Here is a 19,151-nt window from a genome sequence, read left to right as displayed (position 1 = left end):
GCAAGCACTCTGCTAAGGACCAAGGGTACAAAGAAGGCAAAAATAGCCCCTGCTATAAAGGAGCCCAAAATCTAATGGGAAAGAAAACAATTATGTACAAACAAGGTTATGAAAATGCACAGATGGACAGTCTCATTCAATGAACACTGAAAGGTTAACTATCATGCCTGGGGCCACACAATCAGGCAAGATTTGAATCCAGGTCTTCTGACTTTGACATTAGCTTTTTATCCACTATGACCTGGCTGTTACTTCTCCTCCCAAAAGAATAATTTTTTTTACACATATACACACACACATAATTACTAAGTCTTTAGGTAGATTTCATTTACAACTTAACAAGTATCTCCCACACATCAGTATTTGAATTTATTTCTTGTGATCATCATCAGTTAGGTTCTTCCTAAAGGTGTTTTTAATAAAAGTGTTTCCTTGGCTAAGATGCTTAGCACTTAAGTAGATCTCAGAAGAACTGGGAATCAATTTTTCTTAGTCCCCTTTCTTTCCTTAACAATTCAACCCAAAAATTATGGCTCATTAACTAAGAAACCTTATTGCCTAAATTCTCATTTCATTTTTTTCACTTCACTATTAGATAGAAAAACGATTCTCAAGGCAGGAAGATGTGTTTCTCCTTTCCCCTGATACAGTATCTCCTTTCAGAAATTTGGGGCAGTAAAAAAAATGAGCAAAATTGTAATCAGGATGTGGCCACCTTTCTTCATTTTTCTGACTCTTGTCAACCCTCCTGTCAGTCTCTGCTGTGGGAATAAGGCGGGAAAAGCCCAAAGGTGGTTTATCTCATTTCTCACTTTTTTTGTGAAACTTCTATTACATTTTCAAGGGGTAGTTTTAGTCCTCCAAGCAATGATAACCTTGCATGTGTCTATATGTACACACATGTTCTTTGAGTTTCAGTACAGAACTGTATTTAGAGGAAAAACAGCGACTTTGTCCAGTATCTTGGAAACTGCTGTTGCTTAATATGCTAAAAGTAGCAACTAAAGTAATTTTAAAGTCACATAAAGTAATTTTAAAACGTACCTCAAAATTTGCTTAGTTTCTTGACACTAGAAAATAGGCCAGTAAGCCTTAGAACATTTTTCATTGTGCAGATGTGACAATGGATTTTTTTCCTTATGCCAAAAACAAAAAAAGCCTTTAAATTCAGCCAAGTCTTAAGTGGGATGATAAGTATCTCACAATTTTGATTATTCAATTATATGAATTGTTATTAGGTGCAATATCTTCTTTCCTTGTGCTTTTAAAGTTGTATATGGTGTATTTTTTTGTTGTTAAATCAAGTGCATTTTAATTATTTTAAATGTATATGAGCTGATATTTGATTTACTTCTGTACAGCATGACTGAAGATGGTCTAAAAATTTTTGCACTTTTTTAGTCTCTTTAAAATTTGTAATCAGTTTCTAAGAATGTACTTATTTTGTATATAAAATGATAAAATTAGCTTTGTATATATCATATACATACACATGTATATATAGAGATATAAAAATGGGTTTGGATCAAATAAAAAACTGGATGTTCTTTTCCTGGTGTTTCAGTGCACATCTGCCACGGATAAATTAGTGGTACATTCGAGATCAAAGTTTAGGCAAAGTTTCTTGTGTGCCCTCAAGACATAAGCGATACCTTTTCCCAAATGCCTACAGGTATGTTAACTTTGGTTTTTAAATCACTTTATAGCAACTGAAAAATGTAGGCAAAAGTTTATTATAGAATTTATTTTTAAAAAGTTGTATTCTGTAGAGCCAAGTGGTTATAGCTACAAAACTGATATTGCCAAATTGCACATGGAGCATTGTGACTTGTATTCAGTTTAATGTCTTACGTTTGCTTCATTTATACTGGCAATCTTCTTTTGATTGTTTCACCACTGACACCATTGATTATCTTTTTCTGGCAAGGCTGGTAGCTTCTAAGAACTAGTAAGGAGAAAACTGAAGTCGGCTCCAGGCTCGTGTTCTGTTGGTGTCTGACCCCTGGATTCCAAACAGATAAACAACAGTAACATAGGTCTGAAGACAAGCTCTATCTAGCCTAGGAGTACTGCTTTATCTGGCAAGACTTTTAGGATCTAAATCAGTTAAGGACAGTAAATTAGTACCTATGTTAATAAAAATCCAAATATGGTTTTGAAAAATTAATGGCTGGGCCTTGTTTTTAGGACCGAATCTAATAAAAAACCATGCCCTACAAGTACAAGCAAGTCCAAAGACTTTCAATTAAATGAAACTTACTGCAATATAAATTACAATTTATTAACTAAAATTGAAACAGCAGGAATAAATAGCCCATTATGGTTATTTTTATCCCAATAAACTAATTTATCTATCACAATGGACTGTGAATTAGAGAGAACCTTGGATTGTGGCTTCTGCTTTTTAGATTTAATTTTCAAGTGACGAGAAATAAAGCTTGCAAGTAAAAAGTATTCATTACTAATGATTTATTAAAATCCCTTCCATAAGCAGTGTTTTTGCATATCTCTTTAAAGTTTCATATGTATGGAGGTAGGTTCCCATTATGAATAATTACTACCTAATTACTGACAGCTCCATCCTAACTAGGTATCCATAGATAAGCTCTACAGATACATTAATTTATTTTCACTAATTATCTAACTTATACTTGACTGATAGGTTTTTGAAAGTAACTAAATGTTGCCAAATGAGCTAACTGCTTTCAGGACTTACTGAACACTTGCCTACCCAATCAAGGAAGGCCTCCAGCAAAGACCCGTTCTATGGGGCTCCTTCCTTGGGGCCAACAGTCTATAGCCAAAAGGGGGGAGGGAGTAGTGTCACAGAGGTACAACAGCCATGTCTTTTTGCCCTTATAAGCACTCTGGGAATGAGCAGTGACCAAGAACCAGGTGGCATGGAAACAAAGTGCAAGTCTGGGGACATTAGAATCTAGTCTTACACCCAGAACTATTCAAAGAGCAGACAGACTTTAGACTTTACTATTTGGTGCCCCTGGTACCCACCCATCCCTTTCTCCTGCAGAAAGAAGGGTTTCAATTTCTTCCAGCAACGTGATTTTTCCATCAGAATCAAGTTGTCTAGTTATAGCTTTTCCTAGAACAATGGTGCTGGTTGCCAGGCACCATGGCATAGAAGAGGCAGTATGGACAGTAAATCTGAAAAAGTGCCAGCATTTCATGAGTGGGCTTTGCTATCCCTACAGTCATATGCCACTATATGACACTGTGACAAGTTGCTGATCCCTGGACTAGTTATTTAATGAAGCTATGTAAAATTACTCTTTGTACTTAAAAATAAGCATTTTCTAAAATTAAATTTTAACCGTACCTCAGAAAAAGCCGAGCTTTATTTCTTCCTAAAAGTGTAGCTTTGTTTCCTTCCACCAGTAGCATCGATCCTTCGCGTAAACCCTTCATTAAAAAATTTTAATATGGTAAGTTTGACAGTGGTCTCAATTTGGGGAATAAACTGTGGCTATTATATTGCAAAAAGATGAATAATTTTTATTATGGTGATGATAGAATACATCACCAAATTACCATGTACCTAGCCATGGAAACCTCAGACTCCTGACAATGAGAGGGAAGGAGGGAAAGAAGAGAGGGCGGCAGAGACAGAAAGAGAATGGTTATAAGCTTGTGAGATGTTCTGCTAAAGGAGGGCTCCTGGCAGAAACAAGGAATCCCTATAGAGCCAAAGTTTCCTCATCCAGCTTGCAGCTGTTCTTGGATGAGATACACCTGTTGACTTGGTACAGGACTCTCTGGGACCTACTTCATTGACAAGAGTATCAGTTGGGTAAAAAATGACTTCGGAATATAGTTATGGTGGCCATAACTTTATGTCTTAGCTTTACCCCTAAGTTTTTTTTTTTTGGGAGGGGGTAGGCAATAGGGTTAAGTGACTTGCCCAGGTTTACACAGCTAGTAAGTGTTATGTGTCTGAGGCCAGATTTGAACTCAGGTCCTCCTGAATCCAGGGTGGGTGCTCTATCCACTGCACCACCTAGCTGCCCCTTACCCCCAAGTTCTTAATAGAATGGTTCTTCAGAATAAGTAAAAGAGAAGTTGCATTCTGTTTTTTTGTAATCATTATGGCCCTTGTTCGGTGAATTTTTCATTAAATTCCTACATGGCAGCCAATTCTAGAACATATCAATGCTCCATTTCTAAAATTACAACCATGAAAGCTCAATGAAGGGACAATCCTAAGGAAAGAATGACCTTAATTCATAGAATTTCTTCATGCCTGCCTGAAAAACTATTTCTCCATTTAAGATAAGTACCTTTAATTTGAAAATATGTACCTATGATATGTACCTATATGGATCTGCTATCCCAGTTGACTCCTAACTTTACAAAAGTCTTGTCATCAGCCACATCTTGCCAAACCCTGGATCATCCCTACAATCTTCCTTTGCTATACCTGCTCACATACTGTGTCACACTCCTGGAGAAAGTCACATGAACATGCAGATTTAGTTCACTACAAAATTAATTTCACAGACCCTCACTACTGCATAGCAGTTTTCATTTCTTACTTTACCGAAAAACAAAAACAAAAAAGCAGAGGCCATGTATCATGAGCACTCTTTTCTTTTCCCATCTTCTTCTTTGTTTTTGTCTCTACTTTAGAAAAGGGCCTTCTCTTTATCAAGGCCAACCACTCAACTTGTGTTCTTGATCCCACCCCCTGGGAGCTTCCTCCTTCTAATATTTCCTCTTTTCTCATCTTCAATCTCTCTTTAGCCTCTCGTTCCTTGTTCAATGGTGACAATCATAAGTCTCTTCTATCCTTAAAAAAAATTCACTTGATCATGGTTAATATGGAAATATATTTTGCATGACTTCACATGTATAAATGATATGTTGCTTTCCTTCTCATTTTTAAAATCTTTAAAAATGAACTTCAAAAACATACAAATATTTTAAAAAGCTGACTTGATCCTGCCATTCTACCAAGGTTATTATTTTATATATCAGCTCATTTTCACATCTAAATTCCTAGAGCCCTACCTATGCTAACTGCTTCCTCTTTACCTGGCTTCCAATCCTATTTGAGCTCAAACTGCTTTCTCAAAAGTTACCGATCACCTCAACTGCTAAATTTAATTGTCATTTCTCAAACCCCATCCTTACGGACCTCTTTGCAGTATTGTCAGCGCCTCCTTTTCTGAGAGCCCAGGATCACCCCGACGCTACAGTGAGGCATCAGAGGAGTAGACTTCACGAAGGGCAGAATGGAAGCTATAATTTTGTTCAGTGGACACATTTCAGGGATACCTTCATTTTTACAACGTGTTCTCTTAAGGTGAAAGGATAACTGCAGATATGAACTAAAGTATGTATTAACCTAAAATATTGTATCTGGCTATAGTACTTAGCTATAAAAAAGTTCAAGTAATGAGATCTGGCATAAGGAAAGATACAAAGGAAGAGATTCAAAAGACTGATGTATAACATAAACCTTGCTTTTTTCTTTTAAAGGGGATTTTTATAAGAGGAATGGTCTGAGATGAAGTTCTTCATAACGACCTAAGTAAGCCGGTATATCGCTATTCAGCGCGGTGGTTCAGCTTCCCCAGTGCCTTTACATGCCAAGAGTCACCCTGGTTTCTGAGGGTGGTTCTTCCTGAAGCCTCTGCTTGCTGTTTTCTTGCTCCTGCTTCCCTTCAGTATCTCATCATCACTTGCAAAGAAAACTGATTTTCTTCCTGCAGTGTAATCTCAGGTGGCAGAGGGAAAGTGGAGCGGCACAAGAAGGAAGAGAAGGCAGGGGAAAGAGCAGAAAAGCTAAATCAGGCAAAGCCCTGGGATGGGTAGCTGCGTGCAGGGTATCATCTTTAGCTTCCATGCTTGTGATTAGCCATAGACGTTAAGTGTGGATGATACCAGCACTGGAGGGGTGTCTGGCTCCTCATGATACTGAAGAATCCGTTCTTCACGTGTCTCCTAGGAAGAGGAAAGGTTTTGAAAAACTAAGACAAAGGAATCCCCAATGGATCCAATGAGTGTTTCCATTCCTAACTTTTCCTTCCCCCAGCAGCCATGAGTTTCCTTAGCAGACCTTTTGGCTTACAGGACCAAAAGGCCACAAGGGTCTGAAGTGAGGGACTGTCATCATCCCACTCATTGAAGGACGCCTGGAATCTGAGAAAGGTCGTGTGAAAGCCTTCTGAAGTCATTCCCTTCTCGTTATCATCTTCAGATGAAGCTTGCTTCATCATATGCTCTGGCCTAAGTCAGCCCCCCCACAGAACTGAGTGGCTGGAATGCCACATGCAATGAAAAATAAGGCCCTCGTGCCTTGTTACGGAGCTTTCTTCACTTGCCAACTAGTTTTAGCCTTGCTATCAATTAAACAAGAACTAAAGTGTGTTAGTGAAGCACCTGTGGAGAAGTGGCAGTAATGGAAAGGGAGACTGGGCTGAGAGTCCTGACTGTAAGAAAGGTACCTGCCATGTAGCCTTGGGCAAGTCACTCAACCAGAGTCTTGATTTCTCTTCCGTAAATACTTTGGCTTTGATAGGCCTTGTAGTGTTAAATAAATAAATTCCGTCTACTATTACACAAAGCCCTCTGTGTTATACACTTCTCTGTATTCCTCTTATGGACCACTGCCTGTGCTAATGTGTATTCTCAGGATGCACTGAGAAGGTTTTTCGGCTTTAACTCGATCAAATGAAAACATCCTAAGGAAGAGCATTATATGTCCCTAAAGGTCACCAGTTTCCACCAAATGCCAATTCTCTTGGTAAGACACCATGTCTATCAGATGAAAATGCTTATTAGCCTGCCATCTATGGAAAGAATCTAGGAGAGAAACAGATGCCACTGTGGGGTGTGGCAACCTCTGTACCTGTGTACCTCACTCTGGGAGATTAGTGAATGTTCTTCATTGAAGTCCTGACCTATATGTTATTTACTGACTGCTAACTAAGGGCTGAGCACCAATGAACTTTGCTCTTCAGGAGAGAGTCAATGATTACCTCAGACAATCACCCACTTTTTTTGTTTGTTTGCATAGTGCTCCTAAAGGCAAGGAATAAACACCCAATTTCTGCTCATGTTTTGTTACTTTTAACTTACAGTCATCTAAGAAACCGTTTCTGATTAAGAAATGTGGTACACAAATGCACCACACTGCAAGCTCCCCAGAATAACAGCAAATTCCTCAAAAGCACTTTGAAATTCTTTAAGGACAGTTATTCTGCTTTTCTTTAAATCTCCCTGAAGAGCTTGCTTATCCTTCAAAGGGCAAGGGGAAGGGATTGGAGGCCAAAGAACACAAACTCATTTTCCTTATAATGCTTTTGTGGGATAGGCTTACAACTCCATGTTTCAAATGCCATCTCTTCTCATTTGCACTTCAAGCAATATCAGCAAGTGTGAATTGTATATGCAAAGATCTACATTATGGTTGCTTTAGCCAACATAAGTATCTGTCATGGAATACTTACACCCATATGTGTGCTATTAACATCTGGATCCAGGTAGTGGGGATTGATATTAAAAGGAACAAACCCCAAAGCCTCCAAGGAAGGTGGGAATACAATTGGCATATCATTGGTTGTACTGATGCTGATGGTGGCTACGTTCGTTCCAGCACTAGATCCCATGTATGGAATACCTGCCTGGAAGATACACATAACTGAGGTAAAAAGACAAGTCATTTAAGTGAGGGGCCAGGAACAAATCAATGTCAACATCGACTTTAGAGCACGGACTCCTCAAGAAGTTTAGATGCTGAAAAAATTCCGAGGAAGGAGAAATCCCTCTAAATCCCTGGCCAAACGTATGATGCTAAAATAGTTGGAAATAAGGAAGGAAGACTCCCTTTGAAGTGAGGCACTGGCAGCCCAAAAGGAGAAAAATCAAACGAACACAGGCATGGCACATGTAACTAAATGAGAGGTGGCACTGATCACTGCACTGGAGAGTTCCTTTTTTTCAAGCCTGTAAAGCCCTTCATTGCATGAAATGCTCTGAACTGTAGATCAGAAAGGTAAATACCAATTATGCATTCTTGTCTCTTCTGCCACCGGTGCCTGATGACACCACCTGCACCATGACACACAAGATGTTGTGGTCTGCTGCACTTTTGAGTCAATGTTCATAGAGCCTGCGCAGTAAAAATTACATCTACATTTGAAATGATGGCACATCCCATTTATGGAACTCTTGTTTTTAGGTGATATGGAGCGAAAATGAAAGTGGTACCTCCTGGTGAACAGTCTGGGCTCCACCAAGAACCAGAGGGTAAGGTGGAGACTTTTGGTGTGTCTAGGAGAGGGAAGGTCTCTATGGCCTGAGTCTCTGGGTTTACAGTTACCCCGAGGCAACAAATACACAACAATCATGATTTCAAAGCTAGATGAACCTTGTGTCATATCACATTTTCCACAGCTGTTCGTGTTGGTACAAATTAAAAAGAAGTATTTGTCTTAGAATTTTAAAAAAGCACACCAGACCCACAGTTATTCACAACAATCCTGAAGGGTAGGAAAGAATAAATATCAGCTCTCCCTAGTTTCTACAAGGTGTGATTGGAAATACAGGAAAGATTTAGGTTAGATTATCACAAAACTTGACAAACTGGCTTGCAACAGAGAAAAAAGATATCTTAAAGGGCCCCAAGAAAGCTAGACAAGAAGTTCCCTTTTTTTAATTGCAAAAGTACATAGCTCTTGGGTTACAATGCAAGGCAGGAGCTTCTGGGGCAATATTTTTATTTATGAAGGGAGAGAGAGAAAAGGAGACAGTGGAAAATCACATGTCTTGCTCCTTTTCATTATTTTCCAGATATTCTTATTAAGACACCAGAAACTTTTAAGCCCTTGGCAAGCTTAATAATAGACCTCAACTCGGTGGAAGTGATTATAAGATTCACACAAAGTCTTTTTCAGAGCATTGGAGGTCTTTGATAACACAGCTATTCCTGGGCTAATCATATTCTTTTCTCTTCAGCCCTTCTTGGCCTGAGAAAATTATATTCTGTTTCATACAACACAAAAATCAAGGTAATGCAATCCTGCGCCTGGAATTCTTCACAATCTCATTTGTGTCACTTCCTACCTCAAATATAACAAATAGGACACTCTGTCAACAATATTTTTCAGTTCATCTAACACTTTATTTCCTAGAATTCTGGAAGTGCCTCTAAACAAGTTCATCAACACATTGTAGTCAATATCAGCAAGCTCTGGAAGGCCTTTCTAAAAGGGTATTCACAATTATTCTTAGCTTCTATCATCTCTTAGATCAGTCTTACCTCCATAAGTACATAATAAATAATGCCACCATCTATCATCAGTGCTAGAATAGCCATAGATTTGGCTGGTGATATCTGATTCTGCCTACAGGAAGAGATTAAAATGTAGCAGCTAATTTATTTTTAAAGGGAAAGCAAGACATAGGAAAACAAATACCAGGACAGCCATTGAATCACTTAATTGTAACCTCAGCAAATCGATTTAGGTCAACTTACATGTAGGACTCTTTTCCTGATCTCAGGAATCAGATTTAAGTCATATAAAATCTTTAGAAGTCTGAAAGTATTACCACCACCTGTAGGAGAAGAACACATTTTACTTTGCCTAAATAAAAATACTCCAACCGTGATACTCTCAATGAGCCCTCTTTAGTCTGGAGGGTGGCAGAGAAAACAAAAATGGTTACCAGCAATAAACATCTGAATGCCTATTTCACACAAGCCTTGCCCAATCTGAAGGAAAATCAAGAAAAAGAGTTGGAGTGGGGCCTAAGAGAAAGAAATAGGGCTGACAGGGCTACCAGAGCTGATTCAGACTGTTTCCAAGAGCAAGGTAAAGAAAGGATAACCACTGACACCACTCTTTTTTAATATCTAGTTCTAGAAACACTATATAGCAAGTCAAGGAAGGAAGGAGAGAAAGGACTAAGCCTTCATTAAGTGCTACCTGTGCCAGACATTGTCCTAAGAGCTTTACAAATATTATTTCATTTGATCAATCAATCCTCACAACTCCCCTGTGAGAAAAAGAAATTTCATCCAAAATAACTAAAGAATGTATAAAACTATTCAGTTACTGAGCAATATGAAAATAAAACATTCTACAGAAAGAGAGACACAAATAATTGGTGAGATATTACTTGCTCAGGGTTGGGCAAATCGATAAACAAATTTTGATGCAGTGACATACCAAACTACCAAAGGGCTACTTGATAGAGCTAGAAAAAGTAATAAAATTCTCTGGAAGAACATCTGGTCAAGAACCTCAAGGGAAATAATGGGAGAAAAAGGTAAGAATAAAGGGGACCTAGCAGTGCAGATTTCAAAGTATACTACAGAGCAGTAATCATCGAAGCTACTGGCTAATTGTCAATAATGGGAAGTCACGTGGCATGGTGGGAGAGAGCACTGGGCTTGGAGTCAGGAAGATGAGTCTTGCTGAGTTCAAATCCAGCCTCATACACTTACTAGCTGTGTGACCCTGGGCAAGTCACTTAACCCAATTTGCCTCAGTAAAATGAGCTGGATCCCAAATAGGGTCACGAAGACTCTGAACAATAATAATGGTTAACAAATAGCTAACCTGAACAGAGGAACCGCCTAGTCGCCCAAGACCCAGAAGTAACTGAGCCTCATCACCACAGTGTTTGATATTCAAAGACACTAACTACTGGGGTGTCTCTGAATTTATCATGAAATCCACGGTGTTTTCTTGGCAAAGATACTGTATTGGTTTGCCATTTCCTTCTCCAATGTGCCCCCATTTTACAAACAAGGAATTGAGGCAAATGAGTTAAGTGACCTACCCAGGGTCACACAGCTACTAAGAGGCCAGATCTGAACTCAGATCTTCCTGACCTCAGGCCCAGTGCTCTAAAACACTGCACCACATAGCTTCCCCCTACTGGGGTGTTACTATTCAATAAAAACTAGTGGGAAAACTAGAAAGCCTTCTGAAAGAAATTCAATGTAGATCAACTCACTACCACATGACACTCCAAAGGGGGTTTCCTGATGATCTAAATACAAAAGGTCACCTTATAAACAATTCTGGCTTTCTCACTTGTCCTCACATACGATACTGCATCTCTGAGCTTTTGTGCTGGCCTCGCCCCTGCCTCAGGTGCACTACTTCCTCATCTCAATCTCTTAAAACCCCCAAACACCATCTGATACATGAAGCCTTCCTTCTAATCACCTTGTTTTTAACTTTATATTTATGCCGTATATATTTTTGTGTGTTCTTGTCTCTCCCTTCAGAATGTAAGCTCCCTGCGGGTAGGTATTGGTTCATTCTTTGCACCTGTATCCCTGGTACCTTGTACAGTACTTGGCACAGTAAACACTTAATAAATACTGATGGACTGATTGATTCTTCACCGGAGAACGAAATTATCACTATGAATTTTCCATTTAATTGAAATTTTTTAATCCTACTAAAATATCTGACTTTAAAATGCTGAAGAGTAAAATAAATTCTTAGAGAACTATTTAATGAAACAAGTACCCAGGTAAAATCTGGGACATTCCCAGTGATCCCCACTATCGATCACAGATAGCTTAACATTCCCATTATCTCCAGACTTTGATTAGGACATACCTTTCTATCTCAACATGAATTATAGTTTATTCAAAAGGTTCTTCCCAGGATGTGGGCCAGCTCTATGGCCTTAGGTCAACTAGTTCCTTATGGTTCTTCTGTGGTAGAACAAGAAGACCTCTTATACTTTCTTATACTGTAAGATCCCTTTTACTGAACTTCCTTTTGTTTTTAAATTTTTTTTTCCTATCAACAAAAATCTGCCTTTTCTCCCTCTCACCTACCTCTCTAGAAAATCTGTACTCCAAGTCCATCACTTCTTTGCTAGGAGGTAGAAGGCATTTTTTAAAAATTCTTTTTTATTTTTATTCCCCCCAATCAGCAAAAATTTATCCCACCCCACTGAAAAAGAAAAACCCCCTACTACAAACATGCGAAACAAATTTCCATATTGGCTGTGTTAAGAAAAAAAAGTCTCATTTTGCACTCAGAGACTTTCATCTCTGTATCAGGAGGTGGGTGGCATGTTTTATCATTAGTTCTCTGGCATTATGGTGGGTCAGTATGCTAATAGGAGTTCCTGAGTCTTTCAAAGTTGTTGTCTTTGTGTACATCGTTCTCCTGGTATGCTCACTCTACTCTGCTTTGGTTCATACGAATCTTCCTAGGTTTATGAGCCAACCTTTATCATTTCTTATAACACAACATTATTCCATCACAACTTGTTCAGATATTCTCCAATGTTTACATACCTCCTCCACCCCTTTTCCCATTCTTAACTACACTTCTACAAAGCTTAAATATTTTTGTATATCCTTAGAGTCTGTTGTACTCCCTCCCTTAATCTCCCCGTCTAATTTCCCCTTCTCTTTCCCTCCCAATTCCCTGTTGAATGAAATGTGTTTTTTTACCCAACTCTGTGTATGTGCATTGCTTCCTCCTTGGATCAGTTCAGACAAGAGTAAGGTTCCAGTGTTAGCCACTTCCCTCACTCTTTCCTCTTTTACTTGTATAGCCTTCTGCTTATGCAGCCCAGATCATGTGAGATAATTTCCCCCTAACTTTCCTCTCCTGCTCCTGTATATTTTTCTTCCTGCCCCTGTCCAGTCTTCTTCTAAATCAACAGGGCGTAATAGAACCACTCCCAGGAGTTGTCTAATTAGACTCCCTCGAGGCTGCCCTAATAAGGTTTAGAGGGGGGTCATATACATCATCACTCCATATTAGAATGTAAGTACTCTATTTCATACAAAATCCATTTTTCTCCCTGAAGGATTATACTCAAGCTTTGCTGGATAAGTTATTCTTAGTTATAGAGTCTATATCCTTTGCCTTTTGGAATATCATATTCCAAGCTCTAAGTTAAAGGTATAAAATTTCTGTTTCTAATAAGCAAATAATTTTACATTTTACTCCTACCGGAGACCGAAACCACCTAATACCTTTCTAGCTAAAAGCTGCTGGCTAAGTATAACTTGAAATTATATACAATGGTCTTCTTAGTCATACCTCAGCAATGGTTCCAGATCTCCTGTCTCAAATATGTAACTGTCTTCTTAAATATCTATTATCATTTAGAACTTTTGAAAACAAAATTTAAAAAGAAAGCTTAAGCTTTTGAAACTATAGATTCAAAATTATTTCACCAGACTTACCTACAAATATGGCTTCAGATTTTCTTACAGCTTCCACAGGATCAGAAGATTCATGAATACTGTCTAATTCATATCCTTAAATTCAAAATAGAATTTGATTTATTCACATATGATACAACTTCTGCTTAAATAGGCAACATTTTCAATCATTAGAAATTGGCAGGCAGAGGGGGTAGCTTTCTGATACAGCTGAAGTACTGGATCTCAGTGCCAGGCCTTCTGGCATCTCTGGGCAAGTTAACTCCATAAGGCCTTAGTGTGTTCATCTATAAAATGAATTATTAACAAAGAGATGATGGACATGAAAGTGCCCTGAAAACTGTTTTTATCTTCTTTTGGGTGTTTTTTTTTCCCTTTTTAACTAGACCTATGATTTCAACTACTTGGGGAACTCCAAAATTCTTTCTATTGCCTGGCAACCCATCTTTAATTTACATAGTCTTAGAAGATTTCCAGGGGCTCTGAGCTTACGTGACATACCTGTAGTTACACAGCTAGTATATGTCAGCATCAGGCTCCCTGAACTTGGCCCTTTCTGATTCCAAGGTGACCTCTAGTCACTATATATCCTGCCTCTCAAAGGCAATATTATTTCTAGCAATTCTGAGATCTGAGGCCAAAATGATTGCCTAGGAAAAGTCCCCACCTATATTTTGGAATAGGGAAAAAACCAGGAACTAAAATGCTATTACTAGATCAGTTCAATTCTTAAAAAATTGTGCCAACTATCTGGGGTCTAAAGGTGCTCTGCACAGGCATGATACATGGTGGATTTGTTAATTGATAACTGAATTACTAAAATTTAGTAATTACTAACATTCTGGTAAGTCTACAATGAGAGAAATAGATTGTTACCTAAGCTTTCAAATTTTTCTCTTGCAGTTTTGGCATAGGCATCTTGATCATGAAGTGCATATGGAATAAAAAGAACTCGATTCACTTTTCTGGGGGAAAAAAAACAAAAGAAATTTTCATTGTCAATGATATTTTTTAGTTCTCACTGTGACTGGATTTGACTTATGGTTCTGTCCTAAAAGTATATATATCTTGGGTGTTTACAGGGAAGTCACTTTACCAAACTCAAAAAAACCAGCCTCTGCTTCCAAGTTCTATCTTATGCTGTTTGACCTTGAAAGCAATATGAGATCTTCATCACATGTAAATAATTCTTAAATGCAAGAGTGTATCAAAATTTAGGGGAAGATTTTCTCTTATCCCTAAGTGAAATGAATTATTGCTTCTTTTTTGTAAAGACTGATTTTAGGATTTCTTCTTCCCAACCCATCTGGGAAGATGTGATAGTGGTCCTTCCCTAGCTACCCTCCCATGGTTGCTCTGTGGATAATACAAAATACTCTATGTTAAAGTGCTTTGCAATCTGTCTTCAAACCTTAACTGAAAGTGCTCTCTCCGAAATCACTAATAATCTCTTACCGGCCATATCTAATGGTCTTTTCTCCATCCTCAACCTTTGCACTTGTTCAGGGCTGGTAAGAAGTTCCCTGAACTTGTCTTTTTGAGTTGCCACACTTTCCAGGAACACTGGACCCTAGAGCATGCAGGATGCCCTGAATGAAGCTCCCATAACTTGTTATCTGCATCCCAGGCTGGATCCGGTGTGCTGTGGACTCGAGGCAGACGCAGACAGTCCGTGCCACACTGGCTTGCTCAGCTGGGGTCCTTTGCAGCCAAGCAGACACTTCTACCTTTGTAGTCTAGTTCCCAGGGGTAAAGGATGTGACTTTCACTTACCTAAGCTCCTCCCCTGCAAGAGAGCTCTTGTCCTTTTCCTGCCTTTACTGCACCTTTCCCCTTCCATGCTGGGCCCCTGTAGGTGGAAATATGTTTTCTGCTCCTCCTTTTGTTATACTGTCATAAATATGCAAACTTCTGTGAAGACTGTGAACTCTCTGGGTTCCACATGTGTGCTCATTTCTCTTGTAATAAACCTGGTTTTCACATAAGTCTCATGACATGACTGCCGTCTATCCTTTATCCATAGGATGTTCTCTTTTCTCTGGGTTTTTGTGATTGCTTTTTCTCAGTTTCTTTCCCCAAGGGGCTGCTCTTTCTTGGACTTCTTTGCTGTATCTTCATGTCCTGTATTCCACCCCTCTTCCCCCCATAGTTGTACCCCTTCTATTTTCTTTATTCTCTGACTGGACAATCTCACAAGTTCTCATCAGTTCAATTATCTTCTTTATCTAGATGACTCCCTGATCTATCTACTGCTCTAGGCTCTCTCCGAGCTCCAGTCCCAAATCACTAACTGCCTAATGTTTACTTTCAAACTGGATGTCCATAGACATCTGAATCTCAACATGCCTAAAATGGAACTCAGCTTTTTTTCCCACAAACCCACTCTATCTGCAGAACATACATGTGAAGGTAATCTGTCTCTTTTGCAATCACCTTGGTATGCATTGCAACCTTGTTGTCATCCTCAACTTCTCACATATCTAACTGATGGAATCCTAATAAAGCTGCCCCCAGCCCCAATATTCTAACTTCCTTATGGGTCTCACTCAAAAGCAGATATGTCCTGATTTAACCACACAATCTGGATTTAACCACAACACTGCCCCCAGACTCAATCATAGGCCTCACTAAATAGCAGACCCAACACCCCTACCTAGCCTCTACCCCTCCCCCATCAGCACCCAATATCCTAACTTCCTCATATATGCCTTACTGCCTCACTAGGATAGCAGGCATGTCCATACGATGGAAGGCTAGCCACTGCCCCCAGCCCCATTCCTCATATTTCCCATAGAAACAAGTGTGTCCACATACTCAGGCACATACACATTAATCTAATCTCAGACTGGACCACAACAGCCAGCCAGAGAGCAGCACCACCAGGATGCCAGAGCAGGATGTGAACCCTAAACAAGAGAACAGGCCTTTTCCTAAGTAGGCACCTGCCCAGTAATAGCAAAAGCTATCCTTTAGGTGAACTTATGACATAGAGAGGCTTATTATCATATATCAATCCCCCCCCCTTGGGCTTTTCTGTATGCATTATAGGTAATCGAATACACAGTTCCACCAAGGCCAGAACCCCTCCCCTATAAACTGAGCCCTTGACAAACTGCCTTTTTAATATGCATAATTTTTGTTGCATAATCAGCATCATTACACTATAAGATTGCCTGTCTTGTCTTACAGAAGTTGCTGGTACCTCTTGGAACTCCGCCCGCTGGAAAGTGTAACCCTCAATAAATGCTTTCACTTGGAAGTGGTCTGAGTCTGAATTTTTTGAGGCAATCCCCACAACACACCGTGCAACTGCACCATAATCAGCAGTTAAATCCTTTCATTTCTCTCTGCATAACACTTCTCTTATAATTCTCCTCCCCACTCAGTCACAACACTACAGCAGGTCTTCATTTCTTTTTGTTGTTGTTGTTTTTAGGCAATTGGGGTTAAGTGACTTGCCCAGGGTCATACAGCTAGTTAAGTGTCAAGTGTTTGGTCTGAGGCCGGATTTGAACTCAGGTCCTCCTGACTTCAGGGCCAGTGCTCTAACCACTTCGCCACCCAGCTTCCCCGGGGTCTTCATTTCTAATCTGAAGCAACAGCCTCTAAATCTCTCCCTTCTCCAATTCATCTGCCATTGAAGCTGCCAAAGTGATTTTCCTAAAGCATAGATCTGACTATGTCAACACCCTCTTCCCCCCCACCCCAATCCCATAAACTCCAGTGGCTCCCTAGTACCTCTGGAAGCAATAAGGACTCTTCAGAACAGGGCCCCTCCCTATCTTTCTGGTATTACACATTACTTTTCTCAGTGTACTCTAAGTACTTGCCATATTGACTTACTTGCTATTCCTCACAAAATGTTCCACCTCCGGAGCAGCTAGGTGGTACAGTGGCTAGAGCACCGGCCCTGAAATCAGGAGGACCTGAGTTCCAATCTGGCCTCCGACCAAACATTTGACACTTACTAGCTATGGGACCCTGGGCAAGTCACTTAACCCCAATTGCCTAAAAAAAAAAAACCCACCAAAAAACCCCAAAATGTTCCACTCTCCTATCTTTCTGCCTTTGCACTGGGTTTTACCTATGCCTAGAATGCTCATCTTCCTTTGCTTTTTTTTTTTTCCTTTTCAGGCAACTGGAGTTAAGTGACTTGCCGAGGGTCACACAGCTAGAAACTGCCACGTGTTTGGTCTGACTCAGGTCCTCCTGACTTCAGGGCCTGTGTTCTATCCACTGCGCCACCTAGCTGCCCTCTTAACGCTCATCTTCCTCACCTACAACTGGTTTCTTTCAAGATTCGGCTCAAGCATGGCCTTCTGAAAGAGGCTTTTCCTCCCCGCCCCCAATACTTTCCCCTCTAAGATGTCCTTGCATCTACCCATCTTGCTTGGATTTTGAACATAATTTTATATGTACAATTTGTCTTCCCCCATAAGTTCCTGAATAGCAAAGAATCTAGTAACACCGTCTCTGCATTTCTGAATGATCTCTCTTCTACATTCTAATTATTGTCTGAAATTCTACTTGGGGGTCCCCTTGTTTTAAATTAAAATGCAGTCTTACCAAGAGGACCTTATCCTGGCACTAGTAATTTATAACTCCAGCGTAAAGTAGTTTCAGATTAAGCCCAGGAAATTTTTTTTTTGCGAGGGAGGTAGGAGGAGAGAGGGAAGACAGTATGTGCTCAAGAGGAAAGTGAAAGTAGGGGAGAAAAGTAAAGAGTATTAAAAAGACTTCCAATACTATCTTCGTGAATTTACCTGGCCCTAGTATCTCCAAACAAGGTTTAAAGATTCTCCTATTTTAACAGGTCTGATACAGGGACCAATCCTTAAACTACTGGAGTACAACTCCAGTTGTACAACTTCTGGAAGGAAGATATAAATTCTCTTTCTCTATCAGGAATTCACACTATCAGCTGGCATCTAAGATGCAAGGACATTTATGCTCGTGCCATAGTTACGTGTCCTAAAAGTGCAAGGATGAGAAAAGAGCACTGCTACTCTGTGCCAGACCGTTCAGTTACACCCTTCCAGGACAGGTGAGGGACCCTCCTGGGACCGGCTGCGGGGAGCTTCTGGGCTAGGCTGAGACCCCCCCGGGCTGCCCGTGAGGCTCTGCTGAGGCGCGAGGAAAGGCCACGCAGCTCCAGGGGCGCCTCGCGCTCCCTGGGGAGGCAGGATGGGGGTTCCTTCCACAAGCTCTCCCGCCCGCCTCCCTCATTCGGCCGACCCTCCCCGACGCCCCGCCCCCAGCCTCACCCCCCGAAGAAGCTGCGCATTTGCTCCTCGCAGTGCGCCAGGTAGCCCTCTCCGTGCAGCCGCGAGTTGGACACCAGGAGCAGGCGCCGCGGGATGGGAAATGCCATGATGCTCGCCAAGGTGCTCGGCGATCGACTGCTCGCCCTCCCCTCGCGCAGGCAGCTGGAGACCAGCGGCCCCGCCCCCAAGCAGACTTCCCGCGAGGCCCCACCTCCCTGGCCCGGGTCTGGCTCCGTCAGGTCGCGGACCTGCGGGTCTAGAAGGATAATCGATCACGGCCTGGGGTCCCGGGGCTGGGGGGGAGTTGAGCCATGTTGGACTTCGCTATCTTCGCTGTCACCTTCCTGCTGGTCCTGGTTGGAGCCGTACTCTATCTCTACCCGGTAACCGGCCGTGCCCCCGGGGCCTCGCCCACGCCTCGTTCTGCCAGCGCGGCAGCGGGAGGAGGGAGGGAAGGAGAGCGGGATACTCGGGGCGGGGCAGCCATGTTGCTCGCTTCACCGCCTTGCCGGGCCTTGGGAGAGGGGCGGATGCGGCCCCGGGCTAGGCGCGGTGACCTCCCCCAGCTGATTGTAATTTCTCTCTGGCCAGCGCAGGCGCGTGGCCTCACTTTCCCTCCTCCGCCCCGCCCCTTTGCTGAAGTCGAAGCGGGGCGGGGAGCACGTGGAGCCGAACACACCAGTCCCCACACCCTTCGGCTCTGCAGGTGGCCCCAG

At 41.1% G+C, this 19,151-nt stretch overlaps 2 protein-coding genes across 3 annotated transcripts in view; one reads left to right on the top strand and one right to left on the bottom strand.

The window, feature by feature from the left end:
- Positions 1-1,729: 1,729 nt before the first annotated feature.
- LOC110198514 (alpha-aspartyl dipeptidase-like) lies at positions 1,730-18,633 on the bottom strand. Of its 2 annotated transcripts, XM_020972842.2 has the most exons (8): positions 18,436-18,633; positions 14,048-14,136; positions 13,193-13,267; positions 9,494-9,573; positions 7,467-7,640; positions 5,899-5,958; positions 3,335-3,417; positions 1,730-2,002 (listed from the first exon to the last, which is right to left on the bottom strand). In XM_020972842.2, the coding sequence occupies exons 1-8, from the start codon at positions 18,540-18,542 to the stop codon at positions 1,939-1,941; spliced, it is 732 nt and encodes a 243-aa protein (XP_020828501.1). In that variant the 5' UTR covers positions 18,543-18,633; the 3' UTR covers positions 1,730-1,938. The 2 variants fall into 2 exon arrangements, with proteins under 2 accessions (XP_020828501.1, XP_020828502.1); XM_020972843.2 differs by lacking the exon at positions 5,899-5,958.
- Positions 18,634-18,636: 3 nt separating this feature from the next.
- The window catches only part of CYP20A1 (cytochrome P450 family 20 subfamily A member 1), a 51,273-nt gene continuing 50,758 nt past the window's right edge, over positions 18,637-19,151 (top strand). The window contains exon 1 of the mRNA XM_020972841.2: positions 18,637-18,818. Within this exon, the coding sequence (XP_020828500.1) occupies positions 18,747-18,818 (72 nt within the window). The 5' untranslated portion in view covers positions 18,637-18,746. The remainder of the gene's footprint in view (positions 18,819-19,151) is intronic.

Source organism: Phascolarctos cinereus, unplaced genomic scaffold, assembly GCF_003287225.1.
Source record: "Phascolarctos cinereus isolate Bilbo 61053 unplaced genomic scaffold, phaCin_HiC Scaffold_7;HRSCAF=346, whole genome shotgun sequence".
Lineage (NCBI taxonomy): Eukaryota > Metazoa > Chordata > Mammalia > Diprotodontia > Phascolarctidae > Phascolarctos > Phascolarctos cinereus.
The sequence above is the reverse complement of the archived record's forward strand: the minus strand, read 5'-3'. Positions and strand labels throughout refer to the sequence as shown.

What these genes read in the sequence shown, in the direction of transcription:
- LOC110198514 (XM_020972842.2), bottom strand. Translation starts at nt 18,542, where the DNA reads ATGGCATTTCCCATCCCGCGGCGCCTGCTCCTGGTGTCCAACTCGCGG. An exon ending in ATGCGCAGCTTCTTCGGGGG is followed by an intron (nt 14,137 to 18,435) that starts GTGAGGCTGGGG and finishes TTTTTCCCCCAG; the next exon opens with AAAAGTGAATCGAGTTCTTT. An exon ending in ATCTGAAGCCATATTTGTAG is followed by an intron (nt 9,574 to 13,192) that starts GTAAGTCTGGTG and finishes CTTCTCCTACAG; the next exon opens with GTGGTGGTAATACTTTCAGA.